Raw genomic sequence first — 21176 nt, 5'->3', positions numbered from 1 at the left:
GTGGTCCCTAGTAGGAATCTTTTGTCCTATCTTTTGTGTATGCAGACAACTTGCCCTTTATTTAACATCGAATATTAATGGAGTATTTCTTGTTATTTGTATGCAATGTTGTCTCAGTGATTCCATTCCAGTCAAAATTATATTTATCTATTCATTACAGTCAAAGAATGGAATCATATATTGTTAGCTTAACTAATATGATAGTTAATCAGTTTTAACTACCAAGGGTTGTTTGGTCATTTTCTACTTTCTAGTCTGTTACAAGTTAGTTAGACGTCTTGATGTGTAATGTTATTAATTGTACATATATGTAATAGATTAGTAGTTGTTCAGAAGAGAAATAAGAAGAAGTTTCTTTTCAATCATCCTTTTCTCTCAAATCAATCTTTTGAACATGAACATATACTTCTTTGTGATTCCATTCCAAAATTACTACATTGTGATTCCAGTCAAAATTACTTCTTTCTAATTCAAGTCAAAATTACTTCTTTGTGATTCCATTCCAGTCAAAATTACTAGTTTGTGATTCCATTCCAGTCAAAATTACTTCATTCCATTCCAACAAGAAGTTAAGATAATGCCTTCATTCCATTCAAACATCTTTCAATACATCATTTCACATCATTTCATCATATACACGATGATCAAAAAAAGAAATCCTATGGTAAACTTATATATTTTTTCCTTCATTGCAATGGCATCAGAGTACTTTTCCTTCTTCATATGTTTCATGTCTTCCTTCACCTTCTCTACTTCAGTCTTCAATGCTACTAATTCAGCTTTCATTCCCTCCACCACTTCCATTACAAGCATTTGTACAGGTTCTACATCCAACCATTTCCAATATTTGCATTTACCCTTCAACACAAATAACTCATAATGAGATTTCAAATTAGGAAAAAAGAATCAGAAAAGGGGGAAGATTCAAGTAAAATAGCTTACCTTATTGCATACCATGAAATGCCTCCCTGGATTCTTTGGTGTTGCTGACGTTAGAATACGTGCAGGGAACCCACAATCACAAGTTTTTGGATCGTTCACTGTTGATTTCTTGCTTGATCGATTGAGGGACGATGAGAAGCTGTAGGAGGAAGCCATCGGGGTATTAGGGCACAATAAAGGAACCACATACACCCCTCTTTTAATAACATTAGCTCAACATGCCACGTAGGATCAAACTGACACGTAGGATCGATCAATCCATTGCAACCGGCAAAAAGCAGTCGCAGGGGGAAAATTTACACAAATCAACAAGTTAAATGGCTATTAGAGCACGAAAAAAAGTTTAGTGACCAAATGTGACCAATAGCAAAAGTATGTTACCCTCTCAAGTCATTATCCCTATATCATATATCATGCACATTTTAAACTCCAAAGTATAACCCATTACTTTCCCATATCATTCTAATACCAATATTTATACTTAAAGCTATATATATTTAAGACAAAATTGCAAGAATGGTCCCTATGGTATGTCAAAACTAGCAACTTTGGTCCAAAATGAGTTTGGCTCGCAAGGATGGTCCAATAGTTTCGTTTTGTTGCGAGTTTAGTCCAATTTCCTATGAATGTTTTTATAATGACGGATTTGCCCCTAATTATTTTATTTTCCATTTTTCTTTTATTACAACAATTAAAAATAAAATATCTCTCTCTCTTACTCTCTCTCTCTCTCTCTCCCTCTCTCTCTCTCTCATTAATGCCCATTCCTTCCTCATTACTTTTCCTTAACAAAAGCTCTTTAATCGTTTCTTTCCCAAAAATTCATCAAGAATATCAAATTAGATACAAGAATCTACCATAAGAGCCAGAACAACACCAGATCTCCTTTCAAGCTTTTCCAACAAAACCCAGATGTCATGTCAAGCTTCTTCTGGTGAACCTCCGAAGATGCGACTCCCGCTCATCGACATGCTTCCCAAATCCAATGAACCCTTCGTTTTCTTTAGCTTTAAAAAACCACGAACCTGTGAAAATCTCGAGCTCTTGGATGAAATCTGAGGTTTTTAGTCTCAAGTCATGTAGTCGACATTTGATATCGATTTAAAGAAGAGAAATCAAAGTTCGATTTTGATTTTTACATATTCACATCTTTTAGTGTTATGATTTAAGGTTTTCAAGTTCAAAGTTTCGACTTTTGGTGTTTTGATTTAAGGTTTTCGAGTTTCAGGGGTTTCGATTTAATGTTTTCTATGTTTCTATGGTTTACGGTTTCCAGAAAATTTGAACATGATTTTTGTAGCTTGAAGATCGTTCTTGAGTTCTTCAAATTTGTCATTGAGTTCCTGAAATCGAGTTTGAGTCACGATTTGTTTAGAACAGAAGATTTGTTTATTCATCAGTTTTTTAATTTTGTTCATCTTCATGTTCGGACAAGAACATCTAAAAAATCAAAAAAACTTCGATCATCTTCATCACGTTTATATTTGGGATCTGCCTTTTCATCAGTGTTCTAAAGCTCAAAATTATGCTCTTTAGAAGCTTGAACATCAATGGGAGAGCAGAGAGAGATTGGTTTTGTGTGTGTCTTTTAAAACTAAACCTTGAATTTTTGTTTCTAGAAGATGAATGAAGAACATATCTTCATCCGGTTCATCCAAGAATCCTAAGTTCTTGAGAGAGAGAGAGAGAGAGAGAGAGAGAGAGAGAGAGAGAGAGAGAGAGAGAGAGAGAGAGAGAGAGAGAGAGAGAGAGAGAGAGATTTTCTTTTTTTTTCTTTTTCTTTTTTTGATTTCTGTAATAAAAAAAATTGAAAAAGGGAAAATACCAAGGGCAAATCCGTCATAATAAAAAGTTTTAAAATTTTTGGACTAAACTCGCAACAAAACGAAACTATTGGACCATCCTTGCGAGCCAAACTCATTTTGGACCAAAGTTGCTAGTTTTGATATGCCACAGGGACCATTCTTACAATTTTTTCTATATTTAATCGTTTAAAGTTAAAGCGTAAATTAATTTCACAAAACTTCTTCACATGGACAAGAGCTACACTTTTTCTACCACATCTTTATCTTTATTCCAACACTTTTAACTTTCCCTTTCTCAAAACTCTTTCTTCTTGGGTGTTTGGTCTAGCTTTTCACAGCCAAAAGTCCTTTTTGGAAAAGAAAAAGAGCAAAAAATGTTTGGCAAAACTAGTTTTAAAAGCTACTTTTGGAGTTTTGATACAAGGAAAATGAACTTTTTAGAAAAGTCAGAAAACCTGACTTTTTGTAACTTTTCCAAAAAGGACTTTTGGGCTATGACAGTGCAGGAGGTAACATAGCACACCACATGGCGATTCGGGTCGGATCGGATACCCCAACTGGTTTACGGTTCCAGGGTGTTATCTTGCTTCACCCGTATTTCTGGGGTAAGGAACGGATTGGTAAGGAGTCTGACTTTATTGAACTCTGGTTGATTGGTTTTGTGGGAGACTCATGGGCTGTCGCGCACCCGGAAAGCAGCGGGCTGGATGACCCGTTGATCAACCCGGGTATGGACCCGAATATATCGGGTATGGGTTGCTCCAAGATGCTGGTTTTTATTGGTGGGAATGACTTTTTCAGAGAGAGGGGATTGTATTACAAAGAAGTGGTGAAGAAAAGTGGGTGGAAAGGAGATTTGGAAGTGGTGGAGAATGAAGGGGAGGAACATGTGTTTTTCTTATTTAAGCCTTCCTGTGCAAATGATTGTACTTTGCATAATAGAATTTGTACATTCATCAATAATGCTTGAGAGTTGAGAGGAATGTATTGCTCGTCGACATAAAGGTATCCTACTCTCATGTTTTAATTTGTAATTTTTTTATGTTTTAATATTATCTTTTGTTGAAGATAATAATTAAGAAACATAAAAGGATCTAGAAAGTATACTACGCAACAAAACAAAGACCAGAAACAACAAATCCTCTAAAACTACTAAATCCCAACACCAACTATTAAAAATACAATGGAATAGACAAAAGCGGTAGATACGTCGACACCAAGGAATCGACAATGAAAATTTGAAACTTAATTTAGATTTTTTTGTCCAATCAGTTCACTTCAAAAAATCCGCCAAAGTCAATGATCTTTGAACCAACAACAACAACGATTATAGCCAACACCATGAAAAGGCCAAATCCAACATCACCAAGCAACTTGTGTAAAGTGTGTATGTATATGAAATTATGAATTATCCTCTAAAAGTGACTCATAGACAATAATAATGAGTCAAGCTTGAAGAAACCACCAAATCCAATGTTAGTAGCAGCAACCAGAAAAACTAATTAAGAGCATTCAAAAAGACATGCAATCAATCATTAACAATAACGCCCAATGTGGAATTTGAGCCATTGTGAATTTGTGAACAACGCTACATGATTACCAACCAATTACTAAAATTCAAAGTGTATTTCAAATTTAGATAAAGCGTTGCGAAGAAGCTTTGTCATGAGTGTCAGATTGACCACCACAAAGTGTCTTTTATATAGTAAATTTGAGTCCTTGGGTACAAATTGACCACCATAGGTATGAATTAAGTTGTTTGGATCAGTTTGTTTGGCAGTCGTTCATGTGATTTTCAGGCGATTTGGGACGACTTCCGGCAATGAGAGAGATACAACTAACTATCTTTTCTCAGGCAACTATATTTTTCTTACGACGACAATCTTTTTCTCACACAATGTTTTAGGCAACTTCACGCGATGACAGTGACGTTTCCTCTCTTCTCAGGCTATGGTGGCAGTAGCGTTTCATCTCTTCTCCGGCGACGGTAGCAGTGGAGTTTCTTCTCTTCTCCGACGACGATGTCAGTGGTTAGTCTTAGTCGGATTCTCTTTCTCGTTCCTTTCTTCTCAGTCCGTATTTCTCTTTCTCGTTCCTCTCTTCTCCGACGACGATGGCAGTAGTTAGTGGTGGCAGTAAATCGACGACGGTGGTTGAGGATCATGGCTCCGGGAAGTCAAGAGATTTTAACAGATCTATTTTGTATTTTTGGTTAACATATGACTTAATCATTCTTATTTTATTTGTTTATATACAAGCCTTATTATTTTTGTTTGATCAAGTGGATTAATGTTCTTCAATTTACAATATAACTATTGATTGCAGTTTGTACATTGTAATATTCTTAGAAATGAAACATATTTTTCAAAAATAAAGTTGGACATTACGGGTCTTCAATGAAAAAAGCTGAAAAAAAAAACCTGGAATTTAAAAAATAATGTGAAAGTCAACTACTAAGTAATTATTGCAGGGTCCTGCATAATACTAAAATCAGGTTAAGAATAAGATATGCCATATATATATATATATATATATATATATATATATATATATATATATATATATATATATATAATTATTGTAGGGTCCCTTCATAATAATAAAATCAGGTTAAGAATAAGATATCCCATATATATGTACAATATCTATAGTTATATATGTGTAATATCTATAGTCAGCTTCTTTCATTTTCAACATGGAATCGTCCACCAACGAAATCATCAAAGAAATCCCTGGTATAATTCGTATTTTCGAAGACGGTCGAATCCACAAACTCCAAGTTCCTGATATTGTTCCAGCCGGCGTCGATCCTTCCTCCGGCGTTAATTCCAAAGACGTCGTCTTTTCACCACAGAACAACGTCTTTGCTAGGCTTTACGTTCCAAAAACCACAACCATAATCCCCCACCACAAACTCCCGCTTTTAATCTTCTATCACGGTGGTGGTTTTATGATCGAATCTGCTAAGTCCTCTCTGTACCACAACTTCCTCAACCTCGTCGTCTCAGAATCCAACGTCGTCGCCGTCTCCGTCGACTACAGACTAGCGCCGGAGTTTCCTCTCCCGATCGCTTATGAAGACTCATGGGAAGCGATCAAGTGGGTTGCCGAGCATGTTAATGGAAATGGTCCAGAGCCATGGTTGAATGAATACGCCGATCTTCAAAACATCTTCCTCGCCGGCGACAGTGCCGGAGGTAACATAGCACACCACATGGCGATCCGGGTCGGATCGGATACCCCCGCCGGTTTACGGTTCCAGGGTGTTATCTTGTTTCACCCGTATTTCTGGGGCAAGGAACGGGTTGGTAAGGAGTCCGACTTTCTTGAACCCCGGTTGATTGCTCTTTTTAATGACGCATGGGCTGTGGCGCACCCGGGAAGCAGCGGGCTGGATGACCCATTGATCAACCCGGGTATAGATCCGAAAATATCGGGTATGGGTTGCTCCAAGATGATGGTTTTTATCGGTGGGAATGATTTGATGAGAGAGAGGGGATTGTATTACAAAGATTTGGTCGAGAAAAGTGGGTGGAAAGGAGATTTGGAAGTGGTGGAGGATGAAGGAGAGGAACATGTGTTTTTCTTATTCAACCCTTCTTGTGCAAATGCGTGTAGTTTGCGTACTAGAATTTGTAAATTCATCAATAATGCTTGAGATGAATGTATTGTTCGTCGACATAAAAGTATCCTACCCTCATGCTTTAGCTTTACTTTGTAATTTATTATTTTTTAATATTATCTTTTGCTGAATTTACAGATTGACTTTTTTATAGGGATCGGAAGAGAAACCGACAGAAACATAGTTTATGTTTAGCTAATTTTGTAGGTATCCCCTAATTGTTTATTGTACCTTGTATGAATGTCTACCCCATATTTGACTTTTTTCTAAATGAATGATCCGTACATATAGTAGCAATGTAGCATAATAAGTTCAACTATTTATAAATCAACAATCATAATTAAATTCACCAAAATATGTTTAACCATATTAATATCTACACTTTCCACAAAATGTGGATTATATAGTTAACTTTTTTATAGAATGTCCGATTTGCCTTTGTACAAACTTTAAGATGTATGTACAAAATACTACGACTATTTCTGTAATATTTTCTTATCTTTTTTTGGAAACGGCGTAATATTTTCTTATCGACTCTAAAAAATAGTTGTGGTTAAGATGTTATACCCCCTAGATCTATGGATGTAGTCTTCAAAAGAATTGGTTTTACCATACAAAAGGGCTTAACGGCACAACTTGTTGCCGGTTTGTCTTCTCATTCGTTGTATGATGATAACTAAAACAGTTAAAAGATGATTGAAGTTATCCATAAAGAATAATGAATAATCTAATATTTGAATAGTAAAATCTCTCAACAAATTGAGTGTATACAACAATTATTTGACAGAGCTGTTTATATTTATGGCTATTGTTAAAAATATTATAATTGAGAAACAGAAGAAAGAGCCCAATATACTAGGCAGTGTAATGCCAAAAACAACACAATAAAGATTAAAAACAGCAAATCCTGTTAAACTGCTTAACCCAACACCAACAATTAAAAATATAATGGAATAGACTGAAAGCAACATGTATGTCGACACCAAGGAATCGACAATGAAAATTTGAAACTTGGGATTTTTTTTGTCCAAGTAGTTGGATCACTTCAGAAAATTTGCCAATGTCAATGACCTCTGAACCAACAACACTGATTATACCCAACACCATGAAAATGCCAAATCGAGCATCACCAAGCAACTTGTGTAGAGTCATAGAGTGTGTATGTATATGAATTATCCTGTAAAAGTGAAATCATAAACAATAATAATGAATCAAGCTTGAAGAAACCACCAAATCCAATGTTAGTAGCAACAACCAGAAAAATTAATCTAGAGCATTCAAAAAGACATGCAACCATTAACAATAACGCCCGATGTGGAATTACAGAAATTGTGATTTTGTGAAACAACACTATCAAAGTGTACTTTAATTTTAGATAAAGACGCTGAGGAGAAGCTTTGTTAGGGAGGAGGGAGTCATTTCCTCCCAACTCACTCAATCCAGTGTCACATCAACTTCACGCCATCTTTTCTTCTCTTCTATCTTCTATCTTTTATATTTCTCAACCCACAATACATGAAAACTCTATCTTTCCCAACTCACTCAACCCACTATTACGTTACTATTTTTTATAATTAGAAACATACAAATTAATTTATTATGTTTTTAATCATGTGATCCAAATACTTTCTCATAAATGCATGTTAATACCATAATTTTATGAACACTTATATAAAAAAAACTATTTTAAATATATAATTTCAAACACCAAAAAAAACATTTATGAATGTATAATTGTTGGATGCACAATAAAATTTGGGCTCGTAAGTTCATTTTCACCAAAAGGCTATTTAATAAAATTTGGCCCTGAAAAAACAAACTATTTTAAACCTAGAGCTCTCTTATTTTTTTTGTCTTTTTCAATCAAAAGTGTTGTTGAGACTCTTTGATAGCATCAAAGCCATTGACGATGGGGAAGATTCCATTGAAGGTAAAGCTGGTCACATACGTCCTATCTCATTTCCAAGTCCTTAATGCATGAGTAAAGATTGAAGCGGGTTCACCAACCCACACAAGAGCTCCCACACCCCTAAACCGCTAGAACCCACCATTGAAGGGGCCATGACCCGCCGGTACCGCCCTAAACCGCCGACGAACCCGATCTTGACTCCGTCCTCCCTTATGGGTGTCGATTGACCGCCACAAAATGTATTTTATATAGTAAATTTGAGTCCTTGTACTAAGTACCAACTGACCACCATATAGGTATGAATTAAGTTGTTTTGATCAATGGTTACCATCTTAGAAATACCAACAAGAGCAAATCCCACATAAAGGAAATGCAGCACGAAAAAACTCTACACCGGTCACAATTCAAAATGTGTAGTATTAAAGCTTCATAAATTTTAATTTATAATTTGTACAGAGAAATAAATAACTTGATATCATAGCATAAGCCATAATATAGAAGAAAGAAGATAGAAGATGAAACAAGGTTCTGATAATCCACGCCTAAGTGCTTGTAATCTAATTCCTCTAGATATTTTCAGAACCATCTGTAACATACACGTTTTGAAATCGTGTTATGTAAATTAAAAAGTTAATAATATTATGAAATATTATGAGAAATTGAGTGTTAAGTTCTAACAGATAGTTTTTACTAGAAATGAAGTAAAACTATGTTTAGAATCACTCATAAAATATTGGAAGTCTTATGAGATTCCAATTAAAAGCCAAATAGTGAAATTTAGCGAAAATATAAAATTTAAAATAAGTAAAATTTTATTATTGAAAGTTGTAGATAATCTCGTTAGAAACATATAGGCGAAAACCTCATCGAAATCCGAGTTATAACGAAGAAGTTATGACCAATCGAAGATCCGCGATAAAACCGGCACAGTGCCGAATAACATAAAAAGTGAGTTTTTGATAAACTACTTTTAGCCTTATTTATCTAAATGAAAGTCGTAGTATTCATTAAACTGAGAATTTTGATAAAAAGAACGCCAAAATCTGACTTCGTATGAGGAAGTTATGATTTTTCTAAGTTTTAGCTTAACAGTAGACAGCTAAAAACTCGAATTTTAGATCGAGTGATTTTTAGCCGAAACAACCTAAACGATAATTGAAGGTCTCGTCATTAGCAGTGCAACGGTAAAAAGTCTGACGAAAACGGACGTCGGATGAAGAAGTTATGAATTTTTAACGGATTTACCAGTCCCGGTCTGTTAAAAATAATAATACAAAAAATAAAGTCAAAAATTTCCAACGAAGTCTAAACGGAAGTTGTAGAGCATAATTTTCTCTACGCGTGCATATAAAGAACGTCAAAAACGGAGTCCGTATGAGAAAGTTATGGATTTTACAAGATTGGGCACATTTTTCATTTAATTTTCGCATGAATAGTGTTGATCCACGTGGCATCTTCTGATTGGACCGCAGCCTCGCGTGGCACCCTCTGATTGGTTTGAAGTCCTCACCCCTTTCCGGTTTCGAAGCCCAACCCTCACAGGGCCCAACCCTCGCAGGGCCCGGTTTTCAAGAAAACTCCCGGTTTTCAACGACGAAAGTCATATTTAGAGCCGAGGTGCTGCCCAAATTATTATTTTGACCCCGGTTAATTCAAGGTGAGTTTAATATATAGGAACAATTGTATGTTATGTGTTATATGTGTTATGTGCTTTTCCATGTTATCATCTCGAGTTGTTGTTTCCGCTATTTTTATAGCAAAGCTGTACCTCTGACTTGAAGTGTATGACATAGGCATCACTTGGGTATTGGTATGAACCGTTGACCATGAAGTGTATGACGTAGGCATCACTTTGGCTTCGGTAGTATGCTAAGATAAGGCTGAAAGCCTAGATATTCTAGCAAAATAATATTCCTGAGTATTTTCCCGTGTTAATTTTTATTCGCTACGTTTAATAGCAAGGTAATACTTTTGACCATGTGATCAGTGAAAGGACTTAGATTCATATTGGTACTGGTATGTAGCCTCTGGCCATGTAGAACATGTCTCTGTAAGAGAATGATTTCTATTCTATGGTATTGGCAAAAAGGGTTAGACAGGGCGTGAAAACCTGAAATCTACCAAAAGGTTAATCCGAAGTTGTATGTCTTCTGTGCCATTTGGGCCAAAGCATTATTGATGTATATCAAGTATGGAAATTGTTATGTTTCAATGATTGTATATCTTTGAATCAAATTAATGATTGTTAAGGAAAGCTTATCACATTATGCATTTGTTGTTCCTTGCTCCTATTTGCTTTTGCCATATTGGTATATATATGGCATAACGTTATATTGTATCTATTATTGAACTCGCTAAGCGTTATCGCTTACCCCTCCCAATGTTTTAACATAATGTAGGCAATAAGCACCCAGTATAGTTGGAAGACTTAGAATAGTTTGTAATAGTACTTTTGTACTTCAGTTTATGTTTGCATAAAATTACAATATCCTTGGTAGTTATGTAAAATATTAATACATAGTCGGTTTGTATCCAATCTTTTGTAATGACTTTATCAATGTAAAATATTATTTTATAAATATGCATGTAGCATGTTTTGAAGTAACTATATTGTCAAGTATGAAAGTTTGGGTCTTTCAGAAATATGAAAGTATAGAAAGGAGTTCTTTCAATCGTGGTATCAGAGCAGTGGTTTAAGTGAACTAAATCCCATGGATTAGTATTTAGACTTAAACTATTGGAAGTTCAATATATGAACTGGAATCATTGTAAATATATGGATACAAACCTTAGGAAACACTTAAGTGGGGTATTGGGTAGTGATAAACCCTAGTATTCTAATACATTAAGTTACTTCAAAAATTTTAGAGAATTAGTTTATATGAACTAGGAATTTTGAGAATTTCTAGATTTAAACATGAATTGTTAAGTGATGATACAATATATATTTGGTATACTTTAGGTTGAATACCTAATGGGCACAAGCACTAGAATATTAAGATGGGATATGCCTTATATTCTAAGATGTGCTAAATGATAAATAAATATAGCATGCCTTAAGTTGCTTAGCTATATTGCTATTACTTGATAAAGTTTAAGGTCTGTTACCGACCTTGGTTTAGATGAGAAAAGTATATGTTCAGAATTCTAAGAATTTCCATAATAGAATTTACATGAAACTTTTCGAAGTGATAAAGAGACTTATGATAGTTTACATCGATAAATTTATAAATAAACGATCACATGATATCGTAAAATAATAAATATGGAATGTTATCGTAAATCGTGTATTAATACCTATGAAGTGGTATTATGCATTTAGAATATGCAAGATAATATAATAACATCTTTGGAAGAAAGATGTGCGTTTGAAACACGTTTGGGTGAGATAAATGTGTTGGTGCAAATCCATGAAGTTGTTCCACCGCTGTCCAGATTGAAGCAGTTATAGTTTATAGAGTCGGAAGAACCGAGGATGGTGATAAATACTTGGACAGTATTGAAATTTATGTGGTACAAGATTTAGAAGAATTAAACGAAGATCAAAGGAAAGGCTTATGAAGTTTTCAGACTCAATAGGCCAAGGCCTTGTGATGTAGTATGTAGTTCGAGTAGTAACCCTATACAGGATGCTCAGACTTAGTATTTAATAATACTGAGTGATGATTGACTTCTATCACATCTTTATGGAAGTTCCATTGTGTGTTAAGCCGACTTTAACATACAAGATTGGGATAGTGGAATAGGTTATTTGGTTGTGAAAAGGCTGAGTGGCTTACTTGTTAGAGTAAGGTAGAGTACTTAGTTGAAGAAGATATACACTCATATTATTATATGAGAAGAGATGTTGTAGTTAGGAATGACAGAGAACCAAGTTGAAGCTAGTAGAGCTTGCTGAGATGCAACTATAATGCAGACTTCTTGGGATAGACTCCTATGAAGTAGACTTAAAAGATACAACCATGAGAAGAAGACTTACTCAGATACAGGAATGACGATGTCATGAAAGGATAATGAAACCAACAAATATGCATGATGGTTTGCATGAGTTAGAAGATGATGTAAGTAGTTGGAAACTATTTGTCTTTACACTGCTAGAGGAAATTTTGGGTGTAGTATGTCTTGCAGAGTAGACACTACCCGAGAAAGAATTTATATGAAGAAATGGAAGTAAAATTTCTATCGACCTATGGAAAAGTATTAGGATATATTAGATCGAGTTTATGCATGAGAAGAATCCTAGAGGGCGAGTATAGGTAATCCAATATATGTTTGATACAAATGCGAAAACCCTAGTTGAGTCTAGGAGAAATTGTTGTATATACTTGTTTGAACACACTCAGGTGTGAAAAGTTGCTTTGTGAAAACTTTTGAATGGTGACTTGGGAACTGCGAGACAATACTTGGGACGAGTATGAGTAGGTGTGAATAGTAGTAGAGGCCTATACTACTGGAAGCATAGGACTCACACTTGGATCAGGTAAAGTCACAAGGTTACCAAGAAGCTAGTAAATGATTCCGTTTATTCATGTGTGTCGTTACCTTCGTTTCGGTAATGACTAAGAAGATAATTATCGTTCAAATCTTAATGTCATAAAGAGTGGAGTCCGATTAATATAAATCTACAAAGATAAAGTTGATTGGTTTATAAAGCCATGTATTGAGTAATGACGAAACTTCAGTCAAGAAGGAGACGGTCGAGATGGTCGATAGAAATATAACAATCTTCATTAAAGAATTGAGCAATCATTAGCCAGAGATGTGACTTGCTATGTGGTGTTACTGGCCACAAGAAATGTTTTCGCCCTACTCTTACTAGTCAAATAGCGGGGAGTTAAGTTTCCGTTCAATAATCAAAGAGTACTCCAACTAAAAAGGAGGAGGTGCCAAAAGCTAAAAGATGTATATGTCCGAAAGCACGAATTAGAGATACGTGGTGCTATTCTTTCTATTCCAAAGCATCCACGTGTTGATCAAACTCTTTTCATTTTCTTTATTCCATCAGCTTGATTTATTCGATCTGATTCTAATACAAGAGTTTGGTTCCTTATGTGTCTTGTGCGTTATAAAATTAAGGGTCATTAGATTAAGACCATTCGAGTTGTGGTTATAGCAAAAGTAAAGACCTTATCTTGGATTTAGTCTATAAACCAAGAAGGAGCAGGAGTCTGCAATGAGAATTGAGTTTTAACTCAAAGATTAGGATCGAAGGCCCAATAGAGAATGATGAGCGGGTGCAGGTTTGAGCACTGCTAGTAATTAAGAAGTTTGAAGAGTTTGACAATCGTTTGGCAAACCAAAAGTTAAATATCATACATTTTAGATTACCACAGAGGAAGTAAGTTAGGATTCGAATGTTGTGACTAGTAATTTCTCGTAAACTTTAAATCTGCTCACATCTTATTTGATTGTGATACCTCAGATTCTTTCGTGCCTTATAAATTCGCACATTCTTTTCAAATTGCTTGTTACGCAATTGTCCAATCATTTCATATAGATAACATAGGAAATATATCATTACTTGCTGATAAAGTCTATAGAGATAGTGTCATAGGAATTGAAGGTTATAATCTTCCTGCTAACCTAATTCCTATCTCTTTGCCCAACTTTGATATTATTCTCGACATGAATCGATTGTCAAAGAACTACGCAGATCTCTTGTGCTATGAAGAGATGATATGCATCCCTATCGAAAGGAGGGATTCTATTTATGTCTACGGTGAAAATAATAAATTTCTTTCTTAAAAACTCGTAAATTTATGTCGAAGGGATATTCTACTTATCCGGCTTATACAGTTAATACCTTGAAAGAGGAGAAGAAAACTGTGAATGATAGCCTTTGGATAATTATCGACCGGCTGATTAAGAGTGCATATTTTCTCGCCATACGTACAACGATTCTAATGGAGAAATACGCACAAGTTTACTTAGACGAAATCATCGCGAGACATGGTGTGTCACTAAATATTATTTCTGATCGTGATACTCGCTTCACTTCTCACTTTTGGGCGAGTATGAAAAGTGAATTGGGATCTCGAGTTGCTCCCAACACAGCTTATCATCCCCAGACAGATGGATAGATGGAGAGAACAATCCAAACAGTAGAAGATATGCTTCGTGCATATGTCTTAGAGTTCGGTAGTAACTGTGAACACCATTATGTTGGCATAATGTTAGACAGAAAATCCTTGCTGGTCCTGAAATGATTCAAGACACCACTGATAAGATTCAAATTATACTTAGGGAAAATAAGAATGAGATAAGAGCGAAATATCCTCATTTATCTAAATCGTTGTGATTTCGGGGACGAAATCCTCAAAAGGAGGAGATATTTGTAACATACACGTTTTGAAATCGTGTTATGTAAATTAAAAAGTTAATAATATTATGAAATATTATGAGAAATTGAGTGTTAAGTTCTAACAGATAGTTTTTACTAGAAATGAAGTAAAACTATGTTTAGAATCACTCATAAAATATTGGAAGTCTTATGAGATTCCAATTAAAAGCCAAATAGTGAAATTTAGCGAAAATATAAAATTTAAAATAAGTAAAATTTTATTATTGAAAGTTGTAGATAATCTCGTTAGAAACATATAGGCGAAAACCTCATCGAAATCCGAGTTATAACGAAGAAGTTATGACCAATCGAAGATCCGCGATAAAACCGGCACAGTGCCGAATAACATAAAAAGTGAGTTTTTGATAAACTACTTTTAGCCTTATTTATCTAAATGAAAGTCGTAGTATTCATTAAACTGAGAATTTTGATAAAAAGAACGCCAAAATCTGACTTCGTATGAGGAAGTTATGATTTTTCTAAGTTTTAGCTTAACAGTAGACAGCTAAAAACTCGAATTTTAGATCGAGTGATTTTTAGCCGAAACAACCTAAACGATAATTGAAGGTCTCGTCATTAGCAGTGCAACGGTAAAAAGTCTGACGAAAACGGACGTCGGATGAAGAAGTTATGAATTTTTAACGGATTTACCAGTCCCGGTCTGTTAAAAATAATAATATAAAAATAAATCAAAATTTTCCGACAAAGTCTAAACGAAAGATGTAGAGCATAATTTTCTCTACGCGTGCATATAAAGAACGTCAAAAACGGAGTCCGTATGAGAAAGTTATGGATTTTACAAGATTGGGCACATTTTTCATTTAATTTTCGCATGAATAGTGTTGATCCACGTGACATCTTCTGATTGGACCGCAGCCTCTCATGGCACCCTCTGATTGGTCCGAAGTCGTCACCCCTTTCCCCATTGGACCGAAGTCCGGTCCACTAAGAGGCTTCCATCTGTCCGAAGTCGATGACGCGTCTGATGAGGTGGTGCCTCGCAAGCTCGCCCCGTGTCACCCTTCCGAGCCTCGCACCTGGCCGCCTCGCATGCGCGACTTCTGGCCTCCGAACCGAGCTCCTGCTGCCGCGTGGCCTTCGCAGCTGCTGACCCTCCTAGCCTCGGATCCGAAGCTCCGGATCTCCTCCCCTATAAATAGATCACTTGCGAGATTACTCGGGGAAAATGGGAAAATTGCCATTTTCACCCCCTTTTTCCATATTTCTATTATTTTGACATTCCCCGAAGCCCCGAGATTATTTTCAACGCCCGAAACACGCCCCGAAGTGCCCGGAGGCCCGAAAAATTTATCTTTTCGGTTACGAAGCCCAACCCTCGCAGGGCCCGGTTTTCAACGACGAAAGTCATATTTAGAGCCGAGGTGCTGCCCAAATTATTATTTTGACCCCCGGTTAATTCAAGGTGAGTTTAATATATAGGAACAATTGTATGTTATGTGTTATATGTGTTATGTGCTTTTCCATGTTATCATCTCGAGTTGTTGTTTCCGCTATTTTTATAGCAAGGCTGTACCTCTGACTTGAAGTGTATGACATAGGCATCACTTGGGTATTGGTATGAACCGTTGACCATGAAGTGTATGACATAGGCATCACTTTGGCTTCGGTAGTATGCTAAGATAAGGCTGAAAGCCTGGATATTCTAGCAAAATAATATTCCTGAGTATTTTCCCGTGTTAATTTTTATTCGCTACGTTTAATAGCAAGGTAATACCTTTGACCATGTGATCAGTGAAAGGACTTAGATTCATATTGGTACTGGTATGTAGCCTCTGGCCATGTAGAACATGTCTCTGTAAGAGAATGATTTCTATTCTATGGTATTGGCAAAAAGGGTTAGACAGGGCGTGAAAACCTGAAATCTACCAAAAGGTTAATCCGAAGTTGTATGTCTTCTGTGCCATTTGGGCCAAAGCATTATTGATGTATATCAAGTATGGAAATTGTTATGTCTCAATGATTGTATATCTTTGAATCAAATCAATGATTGTTAGGGAAAGCTTATCACATTATGCCTTTGTTGTTCCTTGCTCCTATTTGCTTTTGCCATATTGGTATATATATGGCATAACGTTATATTGTATCTATTATTGAACTTGCTAAGCGTTATCGCTTACCCCTCCCAATGTTTTAACATAATGCAGACAATAAGCACCCAGTATATTTGGAAGACTTAAAATAGTTTGTAATAGTACTTTTGTACTTCAGTTTATGTTTGTATAAAATTACAATATCCTGGGTAGTTATGTAAAATATTAATACATAGTCGGTTTGTATCCAATCTTTTGTAATGACTTTATCAATGTAAAATATTATTTTATAAATATGCATGTAGCATGTTTTGAAGTAACTATATTGTCAAGTATGAAAGTTTGGGTCTTTGAGAAATATGAAAGTATAGAAAGGGGTTCTTTCACCATCCATCACCACCTTTACAATGGTCACCCATTCATGGAGACGACCAAAAATACCACTTAATGACATATGACTATTCATCCCCATCATGGGTCTGATCGTTCATCTCCTCAATAGAGTTTTTTCAATACCTACTCATCCAATGGTTATCAAACCAAAAACCCATCTAGAACAGCTAGATGTGAAAACAACTTTTTCTATATGGTGACCTAGAATGACAGAACTAGAGGTATGTTTAGGGGGGATCAAATTTTGAAACAAAACAATATAAATAAGTTTAAGTTGGTTCAAATTATGACATCTCAAATATCTAAAAAACCATAAATATAAAATACTCTTACATGGTTTATAAAAGTAGCGTTCGTAGATTTTTGACATTTATGAATCTTGCACGATTGCCTAAAATATAATTTTCCCATCATGTTCTGTTTCGAAATACAAAACCAATAGTGTCTATATATATATATATATATATATATATATATATATATATATATATATATATATATATACTTTTTTAAAAGATGTATTTTTACTTGCACCATATGTATTTGAAACCTTCATTGACTTTTCAATTTCTTTATAATAATTATTATAAATTGGTTAATAATAATATTAAATTAATGTAACAACTAAATTCTAATAATAAATTAACTAAACTACAATATTAAAATATCATAATTTACTTCTATTTATAAAATTATGACTTTAACTTTTTAACATATTATAGTTAACTTATTAGTTTAAGTATGTTGTATGTGAGAAATCGTCATTTTAAAGTCACAACTTATGTATAATTTATGATTTTATGCAAAATAGTTAAATTATTAATTTCAATATAATGTTAAATGGTTAACTTAAATCAAAATTTCAGTTAAACTTGAAAAAAATCGAGAGACTATTTTATAAATAGATAAAAGTTATAAATTATAGTGTTAAACCTAAATTGTAATCCTAAATTAACAACAACAACAAAAAAAAACTATTTTTTATAATCATTAACAATTTTCAAATAAGTAGCTTAAAAATAACTTACAATAAGAATAGTTAAAAGTAATGTTATGTAATCCGTACTGAGGTGGTGATCCCAACAAGAGAACAACGATAGGATCCTAGCCCAGGATCTTGACACTATTGATGAACCCAGGGATCTTCCCAAGATCCGCATTGTTGCTTATCAACAAAGGATCACTAAAGCATATAACAAGAACATCAAAGTCAGAAGATTCCAGGTACGTGACTTGGTACTTAGGAAAACGTTCCAAAATACCAAGGATCCTAGTGCAGGTAAATTGACACCTAAATGGGAAAGACTGTATCTCACTGATTCAAAAGCAGGAAAAGGGGCATATTGGCTAGCCACCCTTGAAGGTAATGTCCTGCCAAGATCCTGGAATGTCATCCACCTAAAAGCATACTTCATGTAAGTTATGTCTATCATTTTCAAACAAACTCAAGGTACACTATCTCCACCTTCTACTCTTATATGATTCTTTTTATTATTATGAAAGCCAATACTGACTTAAGCATCGGAGGGGCGTTATCCAGGCTAAATCCCACCCCAAGCTAATGTTTGCTTTGCGTAGGAAATCAAATATCCTAACATTCAAGGATCCTAAGAGGTAGGGATCCTGACATTTAATGATCCTAACACTCGAGGATCCTAGGATTCAGGGATCCCAATAGATACATAGTTTTGTAGTCTTGACGATTGCAATAGGTACTTATCCAGATAACTACGAATAGAGACTGATCATCTTTCCTACGGCTACAGGTACTTAATCCCCTCTAAGGTTTAAAAAGTTAATTACCTCTTTCATACGAGTTAAGGTTTCTACACCTCGCTTGGGCGCACAAAATCTTACTATGGGATGTGAATAAGAGGATCATTTCACGCTTTAGTGACTTGGCAACCCTCTTATTTATGAACATATGTCAAGATCCTAACGTTTAAACATAAGGTTTATAACAATTACGGGTTATCCTAAGTTTAGATCTTCCCCAGTGATTTCTTAAGTTTAATAACGCTTACGTGTTATCCAAAGTTGGGATCTTCCCAAAAAAAAACTTAAGATCTATAATATTTTTATGTTATCATCCAATTTGGGATTTTCCTTAATGATTTACTAAAGCTTGTAACACTAACGTGTTTCCTTAAAATTGGGATTTCCCCAGTGATCTGCTAATAACTATAACATTAACATGTTGTCTGAAGTTGGGATACTCCCCTGAAAATATGCAAGGCTTGTCACATTATCATACAAAACAAGAGTTTACCCAGTTTCGTATCCAAGATGGCGTTATTTCCAATTGATTCTTAAGGTGAGATCCTTCCCAGTTCACTAACCTAAGGATCCCCCCTGATGAACTCCTAAAGAAAAGATATTTTCCATACGGAAGCTTCAAGACTTATCATGAGTCGAATGGTCGCAAATTCTAAGGATCACTAGGTTTTATCTATCCTTTATAATTATTTTTCCTACATAAAAAAGGTTTATTATCCTAAAAGATCTTAATTATTTTAAGATCCCAGTTTGATGACTAATCGTTTCGGGCTAATCAGATCTTAAAAGATTCTTGTAAGATTTGAACTTTTCAGGATCCTGACTATGAAAGGATCCTCAGAAATCCTACAATTATATCAAGCAAATTAACCGTGCAAGCAGAGAAGTATGAAACAACCAAAGCATAAAAATGAGTTGCCCATCAACTCCGCAAAAATATTGTTTACAAGCAAAGATGTTAAAATTATTTTAACAATCAAACCTAACACTAGGCTTGATCATCCCCAATCGGGGCCTTCTCTGTCTTCTTTCTCTTCTCCTCCTCCTTTTTCTTCTTCTTCTTCTTCTCTTCTTCTTCTTCTTCTTCTCTCCCTATTCTTACAGAGTCTTGACAAGTATTGACAGGCCTACCAGTCAGTTTGTCTAGAGCCTCACGCCACCCAGTCACGTCCCAGGATCCTGCATTCTTGATATCCTCCGCCAACTTGATTTTTGCCTCCCAAACCACCTCAGCATCATTACTCTTGGCTTCAACGATCACCTCCTTGATCTTCGTCGTATGCTCATCTTCTCTTATTGCTTTATCCTTGACCAACTCCTCCACCCCCTGGAGAAGATCCTTGTTGACCGCCTCTTGCTCCCTCAAATCTTGCTCTGCTTGGTCGAGCTTGGCCTTGAGATCCTCGGAAGAATGAGAGATATGATCAGCCACCTGTAAGAAACAACGAGAGAAAAATGAGAACAAGTATAAAAATGAAAAAAGAGAATAAACTACAAGGGTACTTACAAATTGCGAGAAGGAGAGCAACTTTTTCAACGCTTCATCCACCTCAAGGTTTTCCAGGTTGAATACTTCGATCAATTTCCTTTTTCAGGATCCTGGAGTCTTGACGGATAAATCTATTGGAGCCTTCTTGGAAAGGAGAGAGGACTTTTCTTTCTTAACCACAAATTGGTCACTGGACATGGCGGAATCAAGGTCGGAAAGAGTAAAATGTGTGCCAAAACGGTTTGATTTGGATCCTAAAGCATAATAGGAAATCCAAGTATCAGTTCAGGATCCTTCTTACAGAATGAACTAAAGTCAGGGATCCTTACCGGTAGCCATAGGGATAATAGCGGTTGAATTTTCTTGGTGGCTAGAAAGATCAAGCTTGAATGTCTTATCAATCTCGGGCAAAGCAAGGAAGTTTTCAATCCTATCTTTAGTATCTTCAGTAGGAGGGATTAGCTCGTCGAACTTGAAAGTTGCATAAAATCAAACAAAATAAAAAGTGTGAACATTGGGATACTCGACGTAAAAATGAGGAACCCTACCCTTTTTAACACGGGATTAGGTAGAAGAATTCCACTGGGAATCAAGTCACATTTTACGAAAAAAGTATCTTCCTTTCCAAGCACCATCGTTATGCTTGGATTTTAGTACAAGAGGTGATCTATCGGTTTTAAATTTCAACAGAAAACGGGAATTCCCAAAGGTGTAAAGGTCATAAACATAAGATAACTCGTTAACACCGATGTTGAGACCCATGGAGCAGTTCAGATGATCAATCCAATAAAGGATCCTCCAAACCACGGGCATGGCTTGGATATATGAAATCTTGGTGATTTCAAAAAA

General features: G+C 35.4%; 1 protein-coding gene and 1 pseudogene across 1 annotated transcript; both read left to right on the top strand.

Moving 5' to 3' along the window:
• The first annotated feature begins 3273 nt into the window (after positions 1 to 3273).
• LOC145113235 (2-hydroxyisoflavanone dehydratase pseudogene) lies at positions 3274 to 3717 on the top strand (annotated as a pseudogene).
• Positions 3718 to 5391: 1674 nt separating this feature from the next.
• Positions 5392 to 6504, top strand: LOC145110847 (putative carboxylesterase 4, mitochondrial). The gene has a single exon (XM_079047161.1). It carries the CDS (start codon positions 5443 to 5445, stop codon positions 6403 to 6405), a length of 963 nt encoding a protein of 320 aa, XP_078903287.1. The 5' UTR covers positions 5392 to 5442; the 3' UTR covers positions 6406 to 6504.
• The last annotated feature ends 14672 nt before the right edge of the window (positions 6505 to 21176 follow it).

This window comes from Lactuca virosa, chromosome 5, assembly GCF_052849685.1.
Source record: "Lactuca virosa cultivar CGN04683 chromosome 5, Lactuca_virosa_CGN04683_v6, whole genome shotgun sequence".
Classification (NCBI taxonomy): Eukaryota; Viridiplantae; Streptophyta; class Magnoliopsida; order Asterales; family Asteraceae; genus Lactuca; species Lactuca virosa.
This window is presented reverse-complemented; position numbering and strand designations above follow the sequence as displayed.

Excerpts from the sequence above, each read along its gene's own strand:
- LOC145110847 (XM_079047161.1), top strand. The coding sequence starts at position 5,443 with ATGGAATCGTCCACCAACGAAATCATCAAAGAAATCCCTGGTATAATT.